We start from the raw sequence: 10,306 nt of genomic DNA, 5'->3' as shown, positions 1-10,306 counted from the left end.
TTGGAGTACTGTGTGCTGTTCTGGTCGCCTCACTTTAGGAAAGATGTGGGAGCTTTGGAGAGGGTGCAGAGAAGATTTACCAGGATGTTGCCTGGAATGGAGAATAGGTCGTACGAGGATAGCTTGAGAGTACTAGGCCTTTTCTCATTGGAACGGTGAAGGATGAGGGGTGACTTGATAGAGGTTTATAAGATGGTCAGGGGAACAGATAGAGTAGACAGTCAGAGACTTTTCCCCCGGGTACAACAGTGTTACAAGGGGACATAAATTTAAGGTGATGGGTGGAAGGTATAGGGGGATGTCAGGGGTAGGTTCTTTACCCAGAGAGTGGTAGGGCATGGAATGCACTGCCTGTGGGAGTGTCAGAGTCAGAATCATTGGTGACCTTTAAGCGGCAATTGGATAGGTACATGGATAGGTGCTTAAGCTAGGACAAATATTCGGCACAACATCGTGGGCCGAAGGGCCTGTTCTGTGCTGTATTGTTCTATTTTAGTAAACAAGAGGATATTTTCTATAGCTATCCTTGAACAATGGAGATTTTCTGGTTACCAGTGTGGACCATCACACTTTCATTATTTTAATGGACATTTAAATTTTGTGATCATACTCTAAGTGACAGTAATAGACCAGTTTTAAGCCAATATCAAAGAACTTGCATGATAAAGTAATTAAAATATGCTCAGACCACAGCAAGATTCTTTCTCTACATTTCAGCACTCTATGGTTCTATATGTCAGAGTCTTATTCTGTCTCCTCCCCCAGCAGATCCAGAGTTTTATAATGTAAATGCAAGCAATCAAACTCAATATCAAAAGGTCCAAAGATTTGTTCCATATTTTATGCTGAGTGAAAGCAACATATTTGGGCACAGTATCTGAAGGAGGAGGAATTAAGGTTCCAATTCCAGGTTTCAACTTGGACTGCTGGTTGGCAAAGTAGGAAAAAAATTATGTTCATGTGCAGATGTGTCAAGCTAAATACACTGGACTCCACGTGAACTCTGCTTTCTCTCCACAGATTTGAACAGATACGCTGAGTTTCTCCAGCAATTTCTCTTTTTGCTCCATGCTTAAGTAGCCTGCCCACACCATTTTGGGATCTATACAAAAAGTAATTTTAAGAAGATTGGTAAGAGTTGATTTTAACGCAAGAGAAAAAAAAACTTAACTCAGGGTTGCAGAATTTTTGCTTTGAAAACTATCCTCATTAGTCTGAGCCAAGGCACTCACTATTGAAGAAACTCTTTATATGGTTTGAAGACTTGATTTTATTTTGAAACTGTTATGATGCTAAAATCCATTCATTTAGGCTGGAAATATAAGCACTACTTTAATGCCTCACAGAGAAATGAGTAACTTTTATGAAATTATTCAGGGAAAAAGGCCTTTACAGTCCTGTGAAACGACCGAAGAATTCAGAAAAGGAGAGCATTGAAGACTCAGAGTCTTGGGTCAGCAGGGAGCTTGGATTGACTTGTGCAGATTTGGATGAGGTTTGTATTTGCATTTTACATTTGATTGTGTTCTTCCATGGACAAATAAAAATTCTTCACTGTTAAAAACCAGAGGCAGTGTGTTTAGGAAAGGGTGGATAATGCAGTACAAAACAATTAGACACAGGAAGTGAGGTAGCTTGGAGTGCAGTTCTACAGCTACCCAAACTTTATTTACCCATCTTGCTAAAGACCATAAGATTAGGGTCTGATGTGTTTCTCAGCCCCAATTTCCTGCCTTTTCCCATAATCTTTGATCCTTTTTACTAATCAAGAACTTAGCTCGCACTTAAATGCTCAATTACTTGGTCTCTGTAGCCTTCTGTGGCAATGAGTCCCAAAGATTCACCATCCTCTGCCTGAAGAAATTCTTCTCAACTCGTCATTTCTGAACGGAGGCTGTGTAAACATCTCCTCAGTGTAAACATTTTCTTCACATCCATTGGTATTCTATAAATTTCACATCAGAACCCGAATCCATCCTGCTAAATTCTCAAGTACAGACCTAGAACTGCTTCTCATGGCAAGCCCTTAATTCCCAGGATCACTCTCATAGACCACCTCCAAGGCGAATGCATCCTTGCTTAGATATAAAAGAGATCCAAAACAGCTCCCAATATTCCAAATATGGTCCACTCAGTGCCTTATACATCCACAGCAGTACATACACTTTGATCAACCAACAAAAGTGACACAACAGCAGGGAAGTCATCATAGATTAATTTAGAATATTGGTTGGTTTCAGTTATAGTAGGGTAGCACTAAAGCATATTCCTTCAACCCAAACTCTTTGCATGATAGGCTGTTGTTCCATTAGATGCTTTCCCTACAGTGTCTTATGGCAATGGGTAGTGGTCCTACTTTTCCTGCCAAAAGGTGTACAGTCTGTTCTGCCATAAGGCAAATTTTCAACACAGATTGGCTATAAAATGATTGAAGCATTTAGACCATTTGTATTTCATGAGTTTTCCTTACCTCTACTGGCTATAATGAGATTCCAGTCCCATTAGATTAAATTGTGCTGCTATTTCACAGAATCACAGGGGAACAGAACAATTGCACGTCAGAGCAGACTGGATCATAACTTGTCCAAACTGGTTGAAGATGCGGTTTTTAGCATGCTCTTCGGTGGGGGTTGGTGCGAAGCATTCGAGCAAAGTCTTTGCTCTAGGCAAAACATTCTCTCCACCCTCCCCCACCCAAAAAATCAATCCCAAAAATATTGCTTCAAGACCTCACCATTAAATGAAATCAATTGATTCCCTTGGACTTGTTCATACACCTTAGAGTTTGATTAAACATAGCCCCTCATTAAAAAAAATGGAACCAATTCAAAGATAAAGACAATGCAAATTGTCACCTTCCATTCAAATTATGTTACGTAGTAACAAAGTTCCATTTCAATGTGCTTATGATCTATCACAGATCAACCTGATAACCTACACTGATCAGATTTTAAAGACACTGGATAATAAGTTTTAAAATAAGGAATAAGTTGTAATTGCATTATAAAAAAGTGGAAATGCAAGATAGTAAAAGCTGCTGTATAAAACAAGTAATGAAGTGGATCTGTACTACAGCAAGAGGCTGAACAGGCTGGGGCTGTTTTCCCTGGAGCATCGGAGGCTGAGGTGTGACCTTATAGAGGTTTACAAAATTATAAGGGGCATGGATAGGATAAATAGGCCAAGTCTTTTCCCTGGGGTCGGGGAGTCCAGAACTAGAGGGCACAGGTTTAGGGTGAGAGGGCAAAGATATAAAAGAGACCTAAGGGGCAACTTTTTCACGCAGAGGGTGGTACATGTATGGAATGAGCTGCCAGAGGAAGTGGTGGAGGCTGCTACAATTGCAACATTTAAGAGGCATTTGGATGGGTATATGAATATTTGGAGGGATATGGGCCGGGTGCTGGCAGGTGGGACTAGATTGGGTTGGGATATCTGGTTGATATGGACAAGTTGGACCGAAGGGTCTGTTTCCGTGCTGTACATCTCTATGACTATGACTCTAAGTGCATCTACAATCACATCAATTTATGAACCCAGCAACCACGTTATACATGAAAGTGTCATGATTGACTTCAAATATCTAAAGTGGTCCATAAGAGCAAAAAACAAAAGTTCTTGAACATCTATCATCTTCTCAGGGAGAGTAGGGATGAACAATTGCAAGTGACACCCACGTTCAGAAAACAAAAAACACACAAGTAGGGTACAATATTTGAAAGGGGATTGGAATACACACGAACAAAATTCTCAGGCCCATCTTCTCCCACACTCCTTAATCATGACTTCACTTGGTGCATGGAATTAGTGAATTTAACCAACACTCCAGATCAACAAAATTCTTTCATTGATGGCGTTCATGTATCAAATGCTTCTATCCACTTCAAACTTCTCTCATTTCAAATTACAAAGCTGAACGAGCATACAAGAAATACATATGCTGAGTATTGACAACAACCGACCACAAAATAGTTGAGGTTTCTCATCAGATCAGTAAAACAGCCAATACGTTCGAAGCAGTCAACAATGGTCTTTAATTGCACCATCTCACGGCAAGTGGCATGTTTTAGTTGAAATGAACAGCAGACTCCTTTTACTTTGTGGTCTAGCCCATGTCCAAACTCACCTTTCTCTGTGCCAAAAACAAATTGCTGGAAAAGCTCAGTAGGTCTGGCAGCATCCATGGAGGGAAATCAGTTTGTTTCGGGTTGAGTGATCCTTCGTCTATTCGGATTTCTCTCCGCAGATGCTGCCAGAGGTACTGAGCTTTTCCAGCAATTTTTGTTTTTGTTCGATGTACAGCATCTGCAGTTCTTTCGGCGTCACCTATTTCTATTTTGTGCTCAGGTGCAGGTGGCCTTACAGCTGCAAACACACACAACTGTTTGGTTTTTAGAGAACTGGCAACAATTTGCTGATCATATCGCAACACTTACAAAGGCAATCGCCCGAAGTCCTTTCAAGTAAGTTAAACTAAACTTTTTAAGCAGATATTCACCGAAAGCTGTACAGAAGAGAGTGATGATGCTTTTTTCTTAAAAAGAGCAAATTGGGATGAACCCGTCCTTCCGTCAGAGACGACTTAAAGTTTAATTTTAAATTTTCTCAAAGTGATTGGTACAATATTTTGGAATCCACAGGGTCCAGTGTTGATATTGCTGCAGAAAATTTAACTCAATGCCAGAAGTAAACAGGACAGATATCAAAACAGCAAACTGAAAGTTAACTTCAATAGGTTTTCTACTCTTGCTACATAATTGTGCTCCAAAAGGAAACCCTTGTCTGACAGCATTACCATGAGGGTAATGCAAAATTCTTAATATATTAAAAAAAAACTTAGTTTCTAAGTAAAGGGCGGCACGGTGGCTCAGTGGTGAGCACTGTTGCCTCACAGTACCAGGGTCCCAGGTTCGGTTCCAGCCTCGGGCGACTGTCTGTGTGGAGTTTGCACATTCTCCCAGTGTCTGCGTGGGTTTCCTCCGGGTGCTCCGTTTCCTCCCACAGTCCAAAAGATGTGCAGGTAAGGTGAATTGTCCATGCTAAATTGCCCCTTAAGTGTTGGGTGCATTAGTCAGAGGGAAATGGGTCTGGGCAGGTTGATCTTCAGAAAGTCGGTGTGGACTTGTTGGGCCGAAGGGCCTGTTTCCACACTGTAGAGAATCTAATCTAATCTAACCATGGTTCATTTCTATTACATTTTTCAGGTGATTATGAAGGAATATTTAGCCACAAATCAAACCAATGATCAATCATTATCAATGCATTTTAACCCCCCGTCCCCACCCCATGACATCTAGAACCTAGTCAAAATTCCTGATCTTTCTCTTGCATGCAAAAACCAGGATGGTGTTAACAGTGATCACACTATGTGGCTTATTTACAGTTCTATCAACTCTACAGCACAAGAGTTTATAGAATTACAGATGATTCAGAAATTCCAAATGCAAAATTTAAAAACATGCTCACAAACAAATTAAACTTTTGAAATAAAGCAACATCTTTTGACAAGATACTCTTGTGAAAATAATTTTGTTTAGAAAGCAGACAGAAAAAATGACCTTCTCGTTCTGCCCTGATGGGACGTGGTCCACTGGTGTGAAAGTGGATAAGGATGGAAAGGGCCTCCTGAAGTTATGGAAAAAACAGCTTCAGCAGCTCAACAGGATCACCCAACCAGTGGCAATGGCTATAGCACAAGCCTATCCTACACCAAAGCTGCTCTTGCGGGTAATGGCAGCCATCGAATCTCTGCCATTTCTTATTCATTGTTCATACCTGCTCTTTCTTCCCATTGACTCTACTCTACATTCATCATTCTGACAAGGTATTTCCAGTGAAACCTCAATTATCAACAATATTCGACATGGAATTAACTCCAATAATTTGATAAACTGCTTTGAAACAGATATTTGTTCACAATCCATCCAGCTACATATGCAGTGGATAATTATTTAAGCCACTCCAATTTAAGCTCTAGGCCAAGAGACTGCAAAAGGTATTTCTCAAAGAATGTATTGATTTTAAAAAAGGAAACATTGAAGTTATCTACACATTGCTATTTATCTAATTCATTTTCTAACAGAGGAAGCAGTTAACAGGAGTAGACTATTTGGATCTTCAAGTCTGCAGTTATTCAATGATCATAGCTGATCCAATGAAAAGCTAAAAACCATGTTGTGTGGGGGGGGGAACCAAATTTACATTTGAATTTCTTCATTCAAATTGATGGCATGATTAGTTAATTGGATGTCCAACAACAATGTAGTTAAAGGGCTTGTGACACTGGTAGAGCTCAAGTACCACCTGCTACAGACATGTTAATGTGTCTGAACAGGTTAATTAAAAATATCAGGAAACTACCAGGGGGACATATAATAGATGTCAGCATCTTGTGGCGCAGTGGCAGTGTCCCTTCCTCTGGCCCAAAAGGCCTGGTTTCTAGTCACACCTCAGGATGTAATAGGCAGAGGTCCAAAACGCTGTGTATGGAAAGTGGATGATAGATGGCCACTGGAACTTTGGGAATTTCTAGATAGGGAAAAAAGAACATGTCCCTATGATTCCTCCAGTTTGGGAGATAATTGAGGTTTGACTGAACTTTCATTGCAAATAAACAGTAATAAAATCTATTTTTTAATTAAGAATTGAGCAATACAAACCACAAATGACAGGACCAGAGTCATTTGCATTAAAATTGTAATTTTCTTTGCAAAAGTAATGTGGAACATAATTTTCCAGTACAAAAGAAAACCGTTCAGCCCACTGAGATATCAGATGTTCAAGTTCCATCTTCTAATTCAGGTTTTCCTTAGTTTGGGATATTTATTTTCTTTTTAAATGCAATTATTTGATTGCATTTAGCAATTGTTAGGGTATGCTGCGCCCAAAATTTAAAATCTCAACTTTGCTTTTCTTCTGAATTTATACTGGACAGCCAGTCACCCCTTCTTACAGTGATCAAAACCCTTTGCAATTCCTTCATTTCAACCTTTTGTTCCAGTTAAAACACCTCTGCGGTCTCAAGAGGTACAACTGGTTCAAATGCAAATGTATTCTGTAACTTCTATGGCTGCATTATCTTGCCAGAGAAAAAAAAGGCAGGCAGCTAAAACAGACTACAGTAGTCTATTGGAAGCCATCTGTAGGTCAAGATGAATTGGTTTATGAGGTTTTGTTTGTAAAATGTACAATCAAGTGCATTTACTTTCCTGCCACCCACTTGGGAAATGTGTGTACTTGTACCCTCAAGTTTCTCTATCCCAATTACTTTAAAACATTCCTCACTACATCACACAATGATAAGACAAATCCCAGTCGCTGACTCTGCAACTAGAAACCATTGCACCCCAAATCATAGGACACCAGGAAGGCCACTTGAACCATAAGGTCCACCCCACATATTCATAGTGCCAGTGAGCATCATGACAACCTCACCCTCCCCAGCAAATAAAATTAAAGTAGGCAATATAGACCCTTAAGCCCACCCTGAAGAAGGGCTTATGCCCGAAACATCGATTCTCCTGTTCCCTGGATGCTGCCTGACCTGCTACGCTGTTCCAGCAACACATTTTCAGCTCTGATTTCCAGCATCTGCAGACCTCACTTTCTCCTTAAACCCACTATTCAAGCATGTCCATGGCTGATCCCTAGCCCCTTACTGCTCGATCCAGATTATTCCACAGGGCACCTTACCAATATTGCCACATAGCAATGACAATATTCCCATTAGACTGGTATCTTCCCTTAAAACGAGGGGTCATTACATTCGCTCACATCTATGAAGCTGCAGGTATTCCTCCAATGTCTTTGCAAAGAGTAGAACATTAGTCTCGATATTGACTTTGATCCTTCAATTATTAAAACGTCAATTTCAAAATCTCCCATTAAACCTGTTTTAATGAAACTAGCTCGTGCACTTAAAGTCCTTCATCTGTGATGTCCAATTACCATTCGAGATTAGTAAATTTGCACTGTACAGCTTTGTTATTTAAACAATGAAGTGGTCAAAGAACATTGCAGTGGTCCAATTCAGGGTTTCTGGAGCAAGAATGCATTGAGAAAGTTAGCTGTGCTGTTTTGATATTGTTAGAGATCTGGATACCATTTTCATGAATAAAATGAGACCCTTCCCCCAAACCAGTTCCCAACCCTCAGGCAACCGATTCTATATTTTGTCTATTTTGTCTTCAATGAAGCTTCAATTTTGAGAGCATACATTTCTTCAAACTTCATTCATAAGGTTACCTTTGCAATACTATCATCAGTTATTTAGTTTGTGCGCAACCATTGCCCTCCCAAACTGGATTTATTTTCTTCTGTTACTGGTTTAAATTGTATCTTTTAAAATTTTTATTTCTCTACCTAATAATGTTTAAAAAATGTGGAAAAATTTAATTTGTTCCAATATAATTAAGATTCCCCACCAATTATCCATTGGTTCTAATTTCTTGAATTACGTACTGTTATCTTGATGTTTCTCCTAATCAATATTTATAAAATAAAATTTCCCATTGTCACTGTTCCTTGATGTTGCCCTACTCCCGTACCATATACTTGGCCAGTTTCAAGTTGTACAACTAAATCCAGCATACCATAAGGTGAAATAAGTATTGTAGTTTATGCTGAAAACATTGCAGAAATTCCACTCTACAGCACTTCTATTCATCTTACCCCAATTTATCTATGGATTATTGGTCACATTTTAAACACAGAACAAAATGTTGCAGATGCAAGAAAATCAAATCAACTCAAACTATGGAACAATTCAGGTCAGAAACTGTGCAGTTAACATTTTTAAGCAATTAACATTAAGATCAAGATGAATTATTATTTCTGCAAATTCCTAAGCTTGGCCTAATAACCCATATGCATATATTTCCAAAGGAGCAACAGTTTCCTCATACCTGGACTTTGTACCATCCCATTTCTATTCAATTTTCAGTCAATTCTAGCCCAGCTGTTAGAACTTTGCCAAATGTTTAGTTTCATGCAGATAAAATCGAAGCTTCTTTAAAATTCACTCAATTGTACCTCAACATTTATGCATTTCAAAGGCTTATAGACAATGCAGCACAGAGTGGGAGAAGCAGAATCTTCTGTCAGAGGTTAAAGTGTATGCTGCAGGAAAACGTGTGGATCGACGAGTTGGACCGGATATATCACGCAGGTTGTATATTTTCATGACTTCGGAAAACTCGGACATAGTTTTGGACAAAAGCGGTTAAATACACGGATCAACAAACAAGATTCATTTTACTGTCTGCCTTTGAACATCAGTTATAAGAAAGAGTGTAGGCAAAGTAGATATATCAATAAAATTGGTATTAACAGTTTAGAGAGCCAGACATACTGTTAGTAGCACTTGAAGTCTTTTGTGTATGATGTGACAAATTTAAAGTTAGTGTACTTATTTAGCCTAGTACTCTAAATTTCTCATTGTGTCAGAGTCAAACAGTATATAAACAGACCCTGCAGTCCAACTCTTCCATGCTGACTAAATTGCCCAAACTAAACTAGTCCCATTTGCCTGCATTTGGTCCATATCCGTCTAAACCTTTCCTATTAAGAGTCTTTTAAACATTGTAACTTGTACCTGCATCGACCACTTCATCTGGCAGCTCATGCCACATACGAACCACTGGAGAAGTTCACCCTCAGGTCTGTTTCAAATCTTTCTCCTCTTACTAAAAATATGTCCTTAGTTTTGAATCTCCCCACAACAAGGGAAAAGACTTTTGCTATTCACCTTATCTATGCACCTCCCCATTATTTTTAAACCTCTACATTCCAATAAAGAGTCCCAGCCTATTCTTATCTCTCTCTCTCCAGTCCAGGCAACTATATGAGCAGCATGTCAACACAGAGAATTCTTTCAGCACATTGACTGCACTAGTCTGCTCATTACCATAGCTATGCAAAAACTTGCCAGTATATTCAGCTCAAACCACTTTTTGGAAAATAACTCCTTATGAGCATGACATAGATAGGAAATAGCTTCATTTAAAGGGTGTTAATTAGCAGACTATCACCGAAAAGGTCAGATACTCAAGTTACTGCACTGGAGCCCATGACTGATACACCAGTCCACTGTAGAAAGGCAAGGTAGACTGACAACACAGTAGAGCAAAAAAAAAATCCAATTAGGGACCACATTCCGAGCTGACAAGCAAAATGGTGGGTGTAATTTTAATTCATAGGTTAACTGATGACATTCCTTGAGCCTGCTCCACCATTCGATAAAGTTGTGGCTGATCACATTATGGCCTTAACACCACTCTCCTGTTTATGATTATACCCTGGATTCCTG

General features: G+C 39.4%; 1 protein-coding gene across 1 annotated transcript in view; it reads left to right on the top strand.

The window, feature by feature from the left end:
* Nucleotides 1–9,224, top strand: part of LOC122560452 (crossover junction endonuclease EME1-like) — a 23,401-nt gene extending 14,177 nt beyond the window's left edge. Inside the window, exons 5-8 of the mRNA XM_043711085.1 lie at nucleotides 1,378–1,495; nucleotides 4,348–4,463; nucleotides 5,538–5,727; nucleotides 9,054–9,224. Of these exons, the coding sequence (XP_043567020.1) occupies nucleotides 1,378–1,495; nucleotides 4,348–4,463; nucleotides 5,538–5,727; nucleotides 9,054–9,224 (595 nt within the window). The remainder of the gene's footprint in view (nucleotides 1–1,377; nucleotides 1,496–4,347; nucleotides 4,464–5,537; nucleotides 5,728–9,053) is intronic.
* Nucleotides 9,225–10,306: the final 1,082 nt, after the last annotated feature.

This window comes from Chiloscyllium plagiosum, chromosome 21 (assembly GCF_004010195.1).
Source record: "Chiloscyllium plagiosum isolate BGI_BamShark_2017 chromosome 21, ASM401019v2, whole genome shotgun sequence".
Lineage (NCBI taxonomy): Eukaryota > Metazoa > Chordata > Chondrichthyes > Orectolobiformes > Hemiscylliidae > Chiloscyllium > Chiloscyllium plagiosum.
Note: the sequence above shows the minus strand (reverse complement) of the source record. Positions and strands in the feature narration are given on the sequence as shown.